Source organism: Oncorhynchus tshawytscha, linkage group LG01 (assembly GCF_018296145.1).
Source record: "Oncorhynchus tshawytscha isolate Ot180627B linkage group LG01, Otsh_v2.0, whole genome shotgun sequence".
Taxonomy (NCBI): Eukaryota; Metazoa; Chordata; class Actinopteri; order Salmoniformes; family Salmonidae; genus Oncorhynchus; species Oncorhynchus tshawytscha.
Window position 1 is genome coordinate 9,809,569 of NC_056429.1, and position 16,318 is coordinate 9,825,886.

Sequence of the window (16,318 nt, forward strand, 5' to 3'; positions counted from 1 at the left end):
GACTGTTGATACCAACGTTGTCATTTAGCAGACAGTCTTATCACACCATAGTACTATCAGACTTCTGATACCAATGCAGGGTGAAAGGGGGCCACAAAATGTGAACCATGATAAAAAATGGAATAGAAAACTATTTAGTATTTTAAAAGTAAAAATGCAATGGAGTGTAGTTCTGCCCAGTGTAATTCAAATGACAAAATACTCAGAAGTAATTCAAATACATATTTCAAATACATGTAACAGAAATAATAACCATCTCTGCCTACTACCCAACAATCTGTTATACTTCCTTATCAAAGAAACCACACCCCCTCTACATACTGAGAACACAGTCAAGTAGGAAGCCACTCCCTGTCCTCTGGTGTAGAGTTCCATGAAACAGAAAGTCATTGTTGACACTGAACAGAAAGTCATCTTTGACACTGTCACTGCTTAACCTACGGGAGAGAGCACCAAAATGGCAGAGAATCAGGAACTGTTCTGTTGCTCCATCTGTCTGGATCTACTGAAGGATCCGGTGACTACTGCCTGTGGACACAGTTACTGTATGGGCTGTATTAAAGAAAGCTGGGATCAGGATGATCTGAAAGGTTTCTACAGCTGTCCACAGTGCAGACAGACCTTTATCCCAAGGCCTGTTCTAAACAGGAGCACTGTGCTGGCTGAAGTGGTGGAGAAACTGAAGAAGACAGGACTCCAGGCTGCTCCCCCTCCTGCTCTGTGCTATGCTGGACCTGGAGATGTGGTGTGTGATTTCTGCACTGGGACCAGAAAACAGAAAGCCCTCATGTCCTGTCTGGCGTGTCTGGCCTCTTACTGTGAGACTCACCTCCAACCTCACTATGAATCTCCTGCTTTCAAGAAGCACAAGCTGGTCAAAGCCACCACACAACTACAGGAGAAGATCTGCTCTCATCATGACAAACTGCTGGAGGTTTACTGTCGTACCGATCAGCATTGTATCTGTCTGCTGTGTACAATGGATGGACATAAAGGCCATGATACAGTGTCAGCTGCAGCAGAGAGGACTGAGAAACAGGTAAGACCAGAACAACTTGTTGGTGACTGTCTGATAAACAAAGAATTAAAGATACAGTATAAACTAAGACTGTTTGAATATGAGATCATTCAAATTAAATCAATCCACAGCAGCACAAATATGAACACAAACCTTGAGTATATATTTTTTTATTTATCCTTTATTTAACTAGGCAATTCAGTTAAAAACAAATTATTTCATACAATTAAATGTTTTACCTTTCAATAACTAAGCAAGTTGGTTAAAAACACATTCTTATTTACAATGACGGCCTGCAATGAACAACAGTTGGTTAACTGCCTTGTTCAGGGGAAGAACAACAGATTTATACCTTGTCAGCTTGGGGATTCAATCCAGCAACCTTTTGGTTACTGTCCCAACACTCTAACCACTAGGCTACCTGCAACCCCGATGACGGCCTACTATCGGCCAAACCCTAACTCGGACAACGCTGGGCCAATTGTGCACCACCCTAGGGAACACCCAATCACGGCTGGTTGTGATACAGCCTGGAATCAAACCAGGGTCTGAAGTGATGCTTCTAGCACTGAGATACAGTGCCATAGACCACTGCGCCACTCGGGAGATATGATAACCCAGATTCTCCAAATGTATCACCATTTTCTAAAGTCAACCACCATTATCATTTGTTATCAAACACCCAATCAGCTCCTCTGATTTGTGAATTGTTAAAACTATAATAATTCAAATCAAATGTCATGTTATTGGTCACACACATATTTAGCAGATGTTATTGGTGGTGTAGTGAAATGCTTGTGCTCCAACAGTACAGTAATATCTAACAATTCACAGCAATAAACACAAATCTAAAGTAAAAGCATGCATTTCAGAAATATTTACATTTTAGATTGAGCAACGTCGGAGTGGCGTTGACTAAAATCTAGTAGAATCACATAACATTATAATATAATTTCACGCAGTAAATCCTCAATTTTAATACATATCTTCTACGGGCCCTATGTATAGTCACATGACTATACTATTGATCTACTGGACAAATAAAGCTTGATAGCTCATTGAAGAGAGATTCTCCACAGAGGCAGCTGGGGATGAGTCAGCAGAAGGTCCAGCAGAGATTCCAGGAGAGAGAGAAGAAGCTGAAGGAGCTCAGACAGGCTGTGGAGTCTTTCAAGGTGAGTATTGTTGACCAGAGGAGACACACCATTTCACTCCTCTCCTCCATTCAGAGAGAGGGAGAGGGGCCCCTCTCCAATCCCACTGACCCCACTGTTGGGAACAGGCTGTCTGGACCCCTTTCAGAGAATAGACTGTGTAATGTAACTGACAGGATATGAACCCAGGTCTACTGCAGGAGAAACCAACATATTGACCGTTACACCAAGAGCACATTCCCTATTGGACCGAGGGCTGAATTTGATGTGACAGGCATGGCTACCTCATCACATAACCTTGAGTAACCATGACTGACTCATGTCCCCTATACATTAACATGGAGCTCTCTCTCTCTCTGTCAAATGGGTTATATTGGCATGGGAAACATATGTTTACAAAACCTTTGTATTGATGTGCCATCCTGGATGAGCTGCACTACCTGAGTCACTTGTGTGGGTTGTAGACTCCGTCTCATGCTACCACTAGAGTGAAAGCACCGCCAGCATTCAAAAGTGACCAAAACATCAGCCAGGAATCATAGGAACTGAGAAGTGGTCTGTGGTCACCACCTGCAAAACCACTCCTTTATTGGGGGTGTCTTGCTAATTGCCTATAATTTACACATGTTGTCTATTCCATTTGCACAACAGCATGTGAAATTTATTGTCAATCAGTGTTGCTTCCTAAGTGGACAGTTTGATTTCACAGAAGTGTGATTGACTTGGAGTTACATTGTGTTTAAGTGTTCCCTTTATTTTTTTGAGCAGTGTATTATGGCTGTGTACAGTGTTGTAACATGTCTTTGTCTCTCTCGTTCCATCACTTTCATGGTAGTTGGTTGTGTGGGTCTCTGGATATGAATGAGGTGCTGACAGACAATCATTGATGGATATTTATAGAGCTCTGATCAGGACAACAGTTGATTACAGGTGTATAGTTTATGGAACAGCAGCACAGACTTGTCTTCAGAAGCTGGACAGAATCCAGTATATGGCTTTAAGGATATGTATTGGTGCATTTAAATCAACATCTGTATGTGTCTTACTAGTGGAGGCAGGTGAGATGCCTTTGGATATACGACGTAATAAATTGTCATTAGCTTATTGGGTTGAAAGGCTGTGAGGTTGAGCCTCCCACTGCTACTGTTCTAGATGACTGTTGGGAATATACTAGTCGACAAGGCAGTGGTTTGGTTGGACAGTTGGAAAGCTTGCTGATGACAGTGGTTTGAGGGAGTTGGAGGTTGGCCCTTCTGTGGTAATAGGGGATGTTCCTCCATGGTTACTCACAGATCCTGTTGTTGATCTAACCTTGGTAGAGAAAAGGAAAGATTGGTCAGAAGTCAGTGATAAAGGGAAACTGCTTGACAGTTGATCTGTTGGTAGTTGCCCTCCAGTGGGTGGAGGACGTACAACCTGTTAGAATTATAGTATGCTCAGATTATCTGTCTATATTGAATAGTTTCTCATCTGGTTTATCTAATCGGAGTGACCTTCTATTGGAGGTATCAATGTTAATATGGAGAATTGAGAGAATGGGTGTAGTAGTGAGATTCTACTGGATCCCAGCAATTTATATTAATGTTCCACTGGGTAGAAGGTGAGGCCAAATGTAAGCTCAGAGCCATTTTGATAGATGTGTGGCAGAAGACATGGGACTCTGAGCATTTCTATGCCCTCCAAAGAAAGGTTGGTGGACCAAGATTCAAAGGTCAGATTATGAAGGAAGAGGTGGTGTTTACTTGATTGTGTTTAGGACATTGTACATTGAACTGGTCCTTCCATCTGGTTGACAGCATGTGAAAGGTTTGTGTCTGGAGGGTATTGTCAATGAAACGGTGGAGCTTGTGTTGTTATATTGTTGTAAGGATGTTATAGAGAGGGAAAGGTTGAAGTGTAGGGTCATTGAGGTTGGACGGGGTTGGGGGGGATTGGAAGGGATTTAGGGGATGGGGGAGGGTCTATTAGAAGTTAGTAGGGCTCTTTTTTATGTTCTCAGAAGTACTGAGGTAGGTAGGAGGATTTATAAATGTTGTAAACCATGATTAAACACTCCAACACTGTAGGTGGCGCCATACACATTTGCAAAGTTTATATGTCACGTGCACCGAATACAACAGGTGTAGACCGTGTGTGTATGTGTGTGTGTGTGTGCAGGTAAGTAAAAAAATAAAAGACATTTGAAAATAAGAGTAGCAAGGCTATATACAGACACCGGTTAGTCAGGCTTGTTGAGGTAGTATGTACATGTAGGTATGGTTAAAGTGACTATGCATATATAACGAACAGAGAATAGCAGTAGCGTAAAAGTAGGGGTTGGCGGGTGGTGGGACACAATGCAGATTGCCCGGGTTAGCCAATGTACGGGAGCACTGGTTGGTCGGGCCAATTGAGGTAGTATGTCCATGAATGTATAGTTAGAGTGACTATGCATATATGATAAACAGAGAGTAGCAGCAGTGCAAAAGAGGGGTTTGGTGGGGGCGGGGGGGTGGCACACAATGCAAATAGTCCTGGTAACCATTTGGTTACCTGTTCAGGAGTTTTATGGCTTGGGGGTAAAAACTGTTGAGAAGCCTTTTTGTCTTGGCACTTGGTACCGCTTGCCATGTGGTAGTAGAGAGAACAGTCTGAGAAACTGGGGTGGCTGGGGTCTTTGACAATTTTTAGGGCCTTCCTCTGCCACCACCTGGTGTAGAGGTCCTGGATGGCAGGCAGCTTTGCCCCAGTGATGTAATGGGCCGTACGCACTACGCTCTGAAGTGCCTTGCGGTCGAAGGCCGAGTAATTGCCGTACCAGGCAGTCATGCAACCGGTCAGGATGCTCTTGATGTTGAAGCTGTAGAACCTTTTGAGGATCTCAGGACCCATGCCAAATCCTTTTAGTTTCCTGAGGGGGAATAGGCTTTGTCGTGTCCTCTTCACGACTGTCTTAGTGTGTTTGGACCATTCTAGTTTGTTATTGATGCGGACACCAAGGAACTTGAAGCTCTCAACCTGCTCCACTACAGCCCCGTCGATGAGAATGGGGGTGTGCTTGGTGCTTCTTTTCCTGTAGTTCACAATCATCTCCTTAGTATTGGTTACGTTGAGGGATAGGTTGTTATTCTGGCACCACTCGTCCAGGTCTCTGACCTCCGCTCTATATGCTGTCTCGTCGTTGTCGGTGATCAGGCCTACCACTGTTGTGTCGTCTGGAAACGTAATAATGGTGTTGGAGTTGTGCCTGGCCATGCAGTCGTGGGTGAACAGGGAGTACAGGAGGGGACTGAGCACGCACCCCTGGGGAGCTCCAGTGTTTACGATCAGCGTGGCAGATGTGTTGCTACCTACCCTCACCATCTGTGGGCGGACCGTCAGGATGTCCAGGATCCAGTTGCAGAAGGTGGTGTTTAGTCCCAGGTTTCTTAGCTTAGTGATGAGCATTGAGGGTACTATGGTGTTGAACGTTGAGCTGTAGTCAATGAATAGCATTCTCACATAGGTGTTCCTTTTGTCCAGGTGGGAAAGGGCAGTGTTGAGTTCAATAGAGATTTCATCATCTGTGGATCTGTTTGTGCGGTATGCAACTTGGAGTGGGTCTAGGGTTTCTGGAATAATGGTGTTGATGTGAGCTGTTACCAGCCTTTCAAAGCACTTCATGGCTACGGACGTGAGTGCTGCGGGTCTGTAGTCATTTATGCAGGTTGCCTTTGTGATCTTGGGCACAGGGACTATGGTGGTCTGCTTGAAACATGTTGGTATTACAGACTCAATCAGGGACATGTTGAAAATGTCAGTGAAGACACCTGCCATGTCCGGAGCACACGTCCTGGTAATCCATCTGGCCCCGCAGCCTTGTGTATGTTGACTTGTTTAAAGGTCTTACTCACATCGGCTACGGACAGCGTGATCACACAGTCATCCGGAACAGCTGGTGCTCTCATGCATGCCTCAGTGCTGCTTGCCTCGAAGCGAGCATAGAAGTGATTTAGCTCATCTGGTAGGCTTGTGTCACTGGGAAGCTCAAGGCTGTGCTTCCCTTTGTAGTCTGTAATAGTTTGCATTGTAGGTTGCGCCATGCACCTTTAACGTTGGTTTGCAGACCGCCATTATATCATAGAAGAAGAAGAAGTTGGTCGTGTGAGGGTTTTGTGGTTCGTGAGGAGCGTTACTATTCTATTTTTGTTTGGTTGTTGTGTATTTTCTGAATTCATTTTCTCATGGTGGAGGGTTTGTTTATTGGTTTCCACTGTTTATCGGTTAGAGTTGAGAGGGGAGTAGGGGAGTAGGGTAGTTTGTTTGGGTGGCGTGATGGCCTCAATCAAGTGGAGAAGAAACGCTGTCGCTTCCGTTGCGTTCTGGAGAATGGTGTGGAGGAATTTTTTATCATGGTCGGCGAACAGGTGGGAGCGGAACATATACACTCTGAGTATCTAGAATGAACAAGGAGGTGGTTGTGGTAATGAAAAGGTGAGTCTTGTTGCCCTGCTAGTTACCAGTGGGATTTTTGTGAGGAGTGTGTTGGTGCCGATTTCGACAAGAGTAGTGGTGTCTAATCTGCCTCCGTTTATTACTGTAATGGAATTGGCAGGGAGCCTCGAACCCTCGACCTTCAAGCCCAATGTCCAGCGCGCTTTCGACTGTGTCGCAAAAGCATGCCGTGCGGCAGAGTCGATATCCAAGCTTATAAACCCAGGGTCGTTACATTACGTACAAACAGATCCGTAAAGAGTTGGTTAGTTTTGGTAAATTTACAAGTGGTTTTCGTTTCGTTCTCTCGGATAAGTGTCTCTTTTCGTAGGCAAGTGTTTATTTCTTAACAAACTTCAAGGTAAAACAGGGGGAGGGGTGGTACACAGGGTTTGTTTAGGACAGACAAGCGCTACCAGCCGGCAGTGGGGGCTAGGACTAGGCTGGACATTTTTTAACAACATTTCCTGATAAAAGTAGTTCATTGCATTCGCCAAGGAGCCCAGTTATATAATATTACCATATCTCCCAGCTGTTTGCCGTAGTTTTGAAGTAATCACGAAAAGGTCCCTTTTCACCCTGCCAGCTCCTATTAGTTGTATTGAACACTGTGACACCAACTCACCTTCTGAAAGTTCTATTCCCAGTCCATTGTTCTGTGTCACAATGTCAGCTTCACTATTGTTATCAATGAGACCAGCCCGCGTTAACCTAACCATACAAACTGTGAGAAATAACGAGGAGCTCCCTCAATGTGTTTTGTGGGGGGGAAGTGCTTTGTTAATGAGTCAATCAAAATTAACAAATTCATATAACGACACGTCCTGACCAAACATCCACAGCATGACGGTAAACTCGGGGAGTTCTTTCAGAACAGGGCAGAATGCTTCAGGAAACAGTGCTTCCACAGTGGAGAAGTACGTCTGCTAGCAAGGCATTGTCATTTTGTAACAGGTGATGATAAGAAGAAATAATACTATCTCACAGTAGTATATGTGAGTTTCTCTTTAAAACGATCCCCTGACCTTGTACACAGATTATAGCTAACGTTAGCCAAAGCAAGCTAGCTAGCTACTGATAGTGCAACCCTAAGTAACAGTACAGGTGAAGATGAAAAATGATCAGGTCTAATGTACATCTTACTGTAGAAATTATTGTTGAAAACAAGTCTAGGTTGGAACCGTTGCTGTTAAAATACAAGTCATCATTTTTATTCTGAACTGAAATAAACTGATTAAAGTGAGATACTTTTTGAGCCAAACACACACACACTCACACACAGTTTTGGGTTGGTCATCTCCAGCAGGAAGTGGTCTCCTGCCTAACTGAGAACACCCACACACAGTTCTGGGTTACTCATCTCCAGCAGGAAGTGGTCTCTTGCCTAACTGAGAAAGCAGTAGATGTCCTGGTCCAGTTTGGCACCACATACCTCTGTCAGTCAGGATTCTCAACTCTGGATTACTTTTTAAACAGTACAGAAACAGTCTCAATGCTGAGCAGTGTTGCACTGTCAAACTGATCCCAGAACAGACATGCTTGTGGAAAACTTCAACCAGCCACATACCTCTCATTAGGACTGTGTGTGTGTGTGTTTTCTGGCCATTAGGACTGTGTGTGTGTGTTTTCTGGCCATTAGGACTGTGTGTGTGTTTTCTGGCCATTAGGACTGTGTGTGTGTGTGTTTTCTGGCCATTAGGACTGTGTGTGTGTGTGTGTGTGTGTGTGTGTGTTTTCTGGTCATTAGGACTGTGTGTGTGTGTGTTTTCTGGTCATTAGGACTGTGTGTGTGTGTGTGTTTTCTGGCCATTAGGACTGTGTGTGTGTGTGTGTGTGTGTGTGTGTTTTTTCTGGCCATTAGGACTGTGTGTGTGTGTGTTTTCTGGCCATTAGGACTGTGTGTGTGTGTGTTTTCTGGCCATTAGGACTGTGTGTGTGTGTGTTTTCTGGCCATTAGGACTGTGTGTGTGTGTGTGTTTTTCTGGCCATTAGGACTGTGTGTGTGTGTGTGTGTGTGTGTGTGTGTGTTTTCTGGCCATTAGGACTGTGTGTGTGTGTGTGTGTGTGTGTGTGTTTTCTGGCCATTAGGACTGTGTGTGTGTGTGTGTGTTTTTCTGGCCATTAGGACTGTGTGTGTGTGTGTGTGTTTTCTGGCCATTAGGACTGTGTGTGTGTGTGTTTTCTGGCCATTAGGACTGTGTGTGTGTGTGTGTGTTTTTTCTGGCCATTAGGACTGTGTGTGTGTGTGTGTTTTCTGGCCATTAGGACTGTGTGTGTGTGTGTGTGTGTGTTTTCTGGCCATTAGGACTGTGTGTGTGTGTGTGTGTTTTTCTGGCCATTAGGACTGTGTGTGTGTGTGTGTGTTTTCTGGCCATTAGGACTGTGTGTGTGTGTGTGTTTTTTCTGGCCATTAGGACTGTGTGTGTGTGTGTTTTTCTGGCCATTAGGACTGTGTGTGTGTGTGTTTTCTGGCCATTAGGACTGTGTGTGTGTGTGTGTGTTTTCTGGCCATTAGGACTGTGTGTGTGTGTGTGTGTGTGTTTTCTGGCCATTAGGACTGTGTGTGTGTGTGTGTGTTTTCTGGCCATTAGGACTGTGTGTGTGTGTGTGTTTTCTGGCCATTAGGACTGTGTGTGTGTGTGTGTGTTTTCTGGCCATTAGGACTGTGTGTGTGTGTGTGTTTTCTGGCCATTAGGACTGTGTGTGTGTGTGTGTTTTCTGGCCATTAGGACTGTGTGTGTGTGTGTGTTTTCTGGCCATTAGGACTGTGTGTGTGTGTGTGTTTTCTGGCCATTAGGACTGTGTGTGTGTGTGTGTTTTCTGGCCATTAGGACTGTGTGTGTGTGTGTGTGTTTTCTGGCCATTAGGACTGTGTGTGTGTGTGTGTGTTTTCTGGCCATTAGGACTGTGTGTGTGTGTGTGTGTTTTCTGGCCATTAGGACTGTGTGTGTGTGTGTGTTTTCTGGCCATTAGGACTGTGTGTGTGTGTGTGTTTTTCTGGCCATTAGGACTGTGTGTGTGTGTGTGTTTTCTGGCCATTAGGACTGTGTGTGTGTGTGTGTTTTCTGGCCATTAGGACTGTGTGTGTGTGTGTGTTTTCTGGCCATTAGGACTGTGTGTGTGTGTGTGTTTTCTGGCCATTAGGACTGTGTGTGTGTGTGTGTTTTCTGGCCATTGGGACTGTGTGTGTGTGTGTGTGTTTTCTGGCCATTAGGACTGTGTGTGTGTGTGTGTGTGTTTTTTCTGGCCATTAGGACTGTGTGTGTGTGTGTGTTTTCTGGCCATTGGGACTGTGTGTGTGTGTGTGTGTTTTCTGGCCATTAGGACTGTGTGTGTGTGTGTGTGTTTTCTGGCCATTAGGACTGTGTGTGTGTGTGTGTTTTTTCTGGCCATTAGGACTGTGTGTGTGTGTGTGTGTTTTCTGGCCATTAGGACTGTGTGTGTGTGTGTGTGTGTGTGTGTTTTCTGGCCATTAGGACTGTGTGTGTGTGTGTGTTTTCTGACCATTAGGACTGTGTGTGTGTGTGTGTTTTCTGGCCATTAGGACTGTGTGTGTGTGTGTGTTTTCTGACCATTAGGACTGTGTGTGTGTGTGTGTTTTCTGGCCATTAGGACTGTGTGTGTGTGTGTGTGTTTTCTGGCCATTAGGACTGTGTGTGTGTGTGTGTGTTTTCTGGCCATTAGGACTGTGTGTGTGTGTGTGTTTTTCTGGCCATTAGGACTGTGTGTGTGTGTGTGTGTGTGTGTGTGTGTTTCTGGCCATTAGGACTGTGTGTGTGTGTGTGTGTTTTCTGGCCATTAGGACTGTGTGTGTGTGTGTGTGTGTGTGTGTTTTCTGGCCATTAGGATTGTGTGTGTGTGTGTGTGTTTTTTCTGGCCATTAGGATTGTGTGTGTGTGTGTGTGTGTTTTCTGGCCATTAGGATTGTGTGTGTGTGTGTGTGTTTTTCTGGCCATTAGGACTGTGTGTGTGTGTGTGTTTTTCTGGCCATTAGGACTGTGTGTGTGTGTGTGTGTTTTCTGGCCATTAGGACTGTGTGTGTGTGTGTGTGTTTTCTGGCCATTAGGACTGTGTGTGTGTGTGTGTGTTTTCTGGCCATTAGGACTGTGTGTGTGTGTGTGTTTTCTGGCCATTAGGACTGTGTGTGTGTGTGTGTTTGTGTGTGTGTTTTCTGGCCATTAGGACTGTGTGTGTGTGTGTGTGTGTGTGTGTGTGTTTTCTGGCCATTAGGACTGTGTGTGATTGTTTTTTGAAATATTTGTTTTCTTTAAATTGAACCTTTATGTAACAAGGCAAGTAAGTTAAGAACAAATTCTTATTTACATTGACTGCCCACCCCGGTCAAACCTGGACGACGCTGGGATAATTGTGCGCCACCCTATGGGACTCCCGATCACAGCCGGATATGATACGGCCTGGATCAATCAGTTTATTCCAGTTCAGAATAAAAACTATGACTTCTATTTTAACAGCAGCAGCTCTGATCTAGACTTGAGTGCCAGTTGAGTACTTGTGAGGCGTCTGTTTCTTAAACTAAACACTCTAATATACTTGTCCTCTTGCTCAGTTGTGCACTGGGGCCTCCCACTCCTCTTTCTATTCTGGTTAGAGACAGTTTACACGGTTATGTGAATGGAGTAGGACAGAGCGTTGTACGAGAGCTTCAGTTTCTTGGCAATTTCTCACATGGAATAGCCTTCATTTCTCAGAACAAGACTAGACTGATGAGTTTCAGAAGAAAGTACTTTGTTTCTAGCCATTTTGAGACAGTAATCGAATCCACAAATGCTGATGCTCCAGATACTCAACAAGTCTAAAGAGGGACAGTTTTATTGCTTCTTTAATCAGCACAGCAGTTTTCAGCTGTGCTAACATAATGGCAAAAGGGTTTTCTAATGATCAATTAGCCTTTTAAAATTATAACCTTGGATTAGCTAACACAACGTGCCATTGGAACACAGGAGTGATGGTTGCTGATAATGGGCCTATGTACAGTTAAAGTCAGAAGTTTACATACACCTTAGCCAAATTAATTTAAACTCAGTTTTTCACAATTCCTGACATTGAATCCTAGTAAAAATGTCCTGTCTTAGGTCAGTTAGGATTACCACTTTATTTTAAGAATGTTTAATGTCAGAATAATTGTAGAGAGAATTATTCATTTAAACTTTTATTTATTTCATCACATTCCCAGTGGGTCATGAGTTAACCTACACTCAATTAGTATTTGGTAGCATTGCCTTTATAATTGTTTAATTGGGTCAAACGTTTGGGGTAGCCTGCCACAAACTTCCCACAATAAGTTGGGTGAATTTTGTCTCATTCCTTTTGACAGACCTGGTGAAACTGAGCCAGGTTTGTAGGCCTCCTTGCTCGTTCTGGGATTGATTTGCACTTTTTGCACGAAAGTACGTTCATCTCTAGGAGACAATACGTGTCTCCTTCCTGATCGGTATGACGGCTGCGTGGTCCCATGGTGTTTATACTTGCGTACTTTTGTTTGTTCAGATGAACGTGGTACCCTCAGGCGTTTGGAAATTGCTTCCAAGGATAAATCAGACTTGTGGGGGTCTACAAGTTGTTTTCTGATGTCAAGCAAAGAGGCACTGAGTTTGAAGGTAGGTCTTGAAATACATCCACAGTTACTTTTTAAAAATGTATTTTACCTTTATTTAACTAGGCAAGTCAGTTAAGAACAAATTCTTATTTTCAATGACAGCCTAGGAACAGTGAGTTAACTGCCTGTTCAGGGGCAGAACGACAGATTTGTACCTTGTCAGCTCGGGGGTTCGAACTTGCAACCTTCCAGTTACTAGTCCAACGCTCTAACCAGTAGGCTACCCTGCCACCCCACAGTTACACCCCCAATTGACTCAAATGATGTCAATTAGCCTATCAGAAGCTTCTAAAGCCATGACATAATTTTCTGGAATTTTCCAAGCTGTTTAAAGACACAGTCAACTTAGTGTATGTAAACTTCTGACCCACTGGAATTGTGATACAGTGAAATAATCTGTCTGTTTTAACAATTGTTGGAGAAACGACTTGTGTCATGCACAAAGTAGATGTCCTAACCGACTTGCCAAAACTATAGTTTGTAAACAAGAAATTTGTGGAGTGGTTGAAAGCGAGTTTTAATGACTCCAACCTAAGTGTATGTAAAATTTCGACTTCAACTGTAGATATTGCACTACAAATCTGACGTTTCTAGCTACATTAGTAATTTACAACATGATCAATTTTATAATGGACACAATTCTTTATTTTATTTAAAAAACAAGGACATTTCTACGTGACCCCAAACTTTTGAATGGTAGAGTATATATACATGTACATACATACAAATACGTTTAATTAATTATATTTATAAATATATATATTTAGATGCGTGGCATTGTCTTCCAAAGTAACACCTCCTTAAAATATAAACACAGACACTGAAAACAAGCTTTTTAACATAAATCTGGTAGCTCTCAAAAGATCCTTTGCTTTGCTGAGCAGTTAGTTTTCAGGAGTGTGCTGCCTGTTTGCTTTCAGAGGAGTCTGTCTGTGAACAATGAAAAGTTAATGCCACACTTTTTTAAATTAACCTTTATTTAACTAGGAAAGTCAGTTAAGAACAAATTCTTATTTACAATGACAGCCTACCAGGGAGCAGTGGGTCAACTGCCTTGTTCTGGGGAAGAACAACATATTTTTACCTTGTCAGCTCGGGGATTCAATCCAGTAACCTTTCGGTTAAAATCCCAATGCTCTAAGCACTAGTCTACCTGCCGCCCTTTCACAGATGCCGAGTTTACGTTTACATGTGAGTCATTTAGCAGAGGCAGGTTGCCATAGTAATGGATACTCCAGTGGGAAAAGACTTGGTTGGCTCATCCCAGGAAATATTGCCTGTTACTGGGGAGGGTGCACTGATCAGGGAGGAAGTTCAGGGGGGCAGACTGGGGAGGAGGAGGACGGTACGGTGCCAACGGAGGAGGAAGGGGGTGAGTCTGCGGAAGATGCCTTGTTTTCAGAGGCTCATTGTATCCAGAGCTGACAGCCAGTCAGGCAGAGGGCACAGTATATTTCTGGGCTCTGAGGGGTGGGTTAGGAGGTTCTGGGAAGGACTGTCACTGGTGGTGTCGAGACTGACGAAGTGGAGGTGGCTCCTCTCCCATTCTCAACCCCCCGGTGGTCTGCTTGTGGACCTGAAGAGCAATTTAGTAATTATTGCGGCATAACTGACTCAGTGCGGCGGTGTTCTGTACCTGCCTGTCCAGGATGAGGAGAGGACCTGGAGAGCAGGGTGGCAGTGTTCTGAATCAAAGTGGTTCTGAGGCTACTGTACCTGTCTCTCTCTCTCTCTCTCAACAGCACTCTGCACATTCAGCAGTGGAGGACAGTGATCAAATCTTTACTGAGCTGATACAATACATTGAGAAAAGGAGCTATGAGGTGAAGGAGCTGATCAGAGCCCAAGAGAAGGCTCAAGTGAGTCAAGCTGAAGGACTCCTGGAGCAACTGAAGCAGGAGATAGCTGAGCTGAGGAAGAGAAGCACTGAGCTGGAGCAGCTCTCACACACAGAGGATCACATCCATTTCCTCCAGGTAACTAAACTGCCTTGTTACATGTGATATGAAATTAACTTCATGTGAAACTATTCATCTCAATCAGTATGTTGCCCCCCCTCTCTCGTCCCTCCCCCTCTGTCGTCCCTCCCCCCCCCCCATCCCTCTCTCCCCCTCTCTGTCCGTCCCTCTCTCTATCCGTTCCTCTCTCTGTTCCTCTCGCTCTCTGTCCCTCTCTCTCTCTCTCCAGAGTTATCAGTCTGTCTCCAGTATAAGTGTATCGTCAGACTTACCCAGCATCGTTGTCCGTCCTCTTCAGTATTTTGGAGATGTAAGTAAGACTGTGTCTGAACTGAGAGAGAAACTAGAAGACTTCCTTAAAGGAGAATGGACCAAGATCTCCACTACAGGTGTGTTGAAAATGATAAGAACATCAACTTTAGACCATTGAAAGTTAACTACTAGTCATATACATGTGGAATATAGTATGATGATAACATTCCCTCTCTCTGTCAATGTGTTTGTGTGTCTGTAGTGAATATAGTGGATGTTGTACTGCCTCCAGAGCCCAAGACCAGAGAACAGTTGTTACAATGTGAGTCTCTTTTTGTGAAGTAACTAACAGCCTTTTTTACTGACACTCCGAACAATCCCTCTAGAAATATATAGCAATAGTAGATCTAATCAAAGACTGGGTATCTATCTGACTCCTCATAGTTCTCTGATTTGATCGCTGCTGTGCTCTAATCAAACACAGGGTAGATACAGTATCTGACTTAACTTATTGTTCTAACTCCCCTCATTGGTCTCTGCTCTGATCTTCTCCCAGATTCCTGTCAGCTCACACTGGACCCAAACACAGCACACACAGATCTCTCTCTGTCTGAAGGGAAAAGAAAGGTGACCTATACAGGCCAAGTTCAACCATACCCTGATCATCCAGACAGATTCACCAACCAGTACCAGGTTCTGTGTAGAGAGGGTCTGTCTGGACGCTGTTACTGGGAGGTGAAGTGGAGTAGTTATGTTATTACAGCAGTCTCCTATAAAGACATCAGCAGAACAGAGACAGATAATATATTTGGATACAATGACAAGTCCTGGAGTTTACAATACTATAGAGGTGGTTATTGGTTCAGACACAATAATGTTGAGACTAAAGTATCAGGCCCTCAGTCCTCCAGAGTAGGAGTGTACCTGGATCACAAGGCAGGTACTCTGTCCTTCTACAGTGTCTCTGACACAATGACCCTCCTCCACAGAGTCCAGACCACATTCACTCAGCCCCTCTATCCTGGGTTTTATGTCTCTGGTACTGCTGAGCTGGTTAAACTGTAGTAGGGTCCACATAGATACTAGTCATGCTGGTGTAGTCTATAGCTGAGCTGGTTAAACTGTAGTAGGGTCCACATAGATACTAGTCATGCTGGTGTAGTCTATAGCTGAGCTGGTTATACTGTAGAAGGGTCCACATAGATACTAGTCATGCTAGTGGTGAACATCCTCAGATGTGATGATTCATTCTGATGTTTTTCTTTCCAATTCATTTTTTCTGACTGAATTTATCTTTAGAGATTTCCTCCATTTAAAATGCTTTGTATTAATATTTAATGAAATGCTATGTTTTAATCTTGTACATTTCCATGAATCATGGTGTTGATGTATATTGGTTGTCATTCAGAACCATTGATATGTTTTCTCGTATGTATTTTGTATGTATTTTTCCTCAGTGGAACAGATAGTAACTAAACTATATGGACTAGTTTCCCAGACACAGATTAAGAGTAAAAAGAATGTTCAATGTTGATGTCCAGGAAACTGACTCTAAATTTGACATCTGTCATCCTCCGATTCTGCTCAGTGAAGCAACATTAAACCTGTCCAGCAGGTGGTGGTATTGACCAAACAATAAAACCAGCAGATATCTTGATTTGCCACTCAGTATATCAGCAATGTTCAGAATAGTACTTTAATATCATTGGAGATTGATGGTCTTTTTAATCCACTATCCAGAGTCAGGAACAGATGAAGTTAGGTCTGCTACTGTTCAGTGATTAAATATGACTTATGGTGATGGGAAATAAAAAAATACAACACTAAACTTCATCTAGTAATAGTTTTCCTTTGTTATTTATTCCAA

General features: G+C 43.6%; 1 protein-coding gene across 1 annotated transcript; it reads left to right on the forward strand.

The window, feature by feature from the left end:
• The first annotated feature begins 419 nt into the window (after positions 1-419).
• On the forward strand, positions 420-15,525 carry LOC112219198 (tripartite motif-containing protein 16-like). Its single transcript, XM_042328255.1, has 6 exons — positions 420-1,039; positions 2,098-2,193; positions 13,984-14,217; positions 14,429-14,588; positions 14,714-14,773; positions 15,008-15,525. The coding sequence occupies exons 1-6, from the start codon at positions 458-460 to the stop codon at positions 15,514-15,516; spliced, it is 1,641 nt and encodes a 546-aa protein (XP_042184189.1). The 5' UTR covers positions 420-457; the 3' UTR covers positions 15,517-15,525.
• Positions 15,526-16,318: the final 793 nt, after the last annotated feature.

Coding starts and splice junctions, on each gene's coding strand:
- LOC112219198 (XM_042328255.1), top strand. CDS start 458: ATGGCAGAGAATCAGGAACTGTTCTGTTGCTCCATCTGTCTGGATCTA. Junction 1,040..2,097: donor CAGAGAGGACTGAGAAACAG/GTAAGACCAGAA, acceptor GATTCTCCACAG/AGGCAGCTGGGGATGAGTCA. Junction 14,589..14,713: donor GACCAAGATCTCCACTACAG/GTGTGTTGAAAA, acceptor GTGTGTCTGTAG/TGAATATAGTGGATGTTGTA.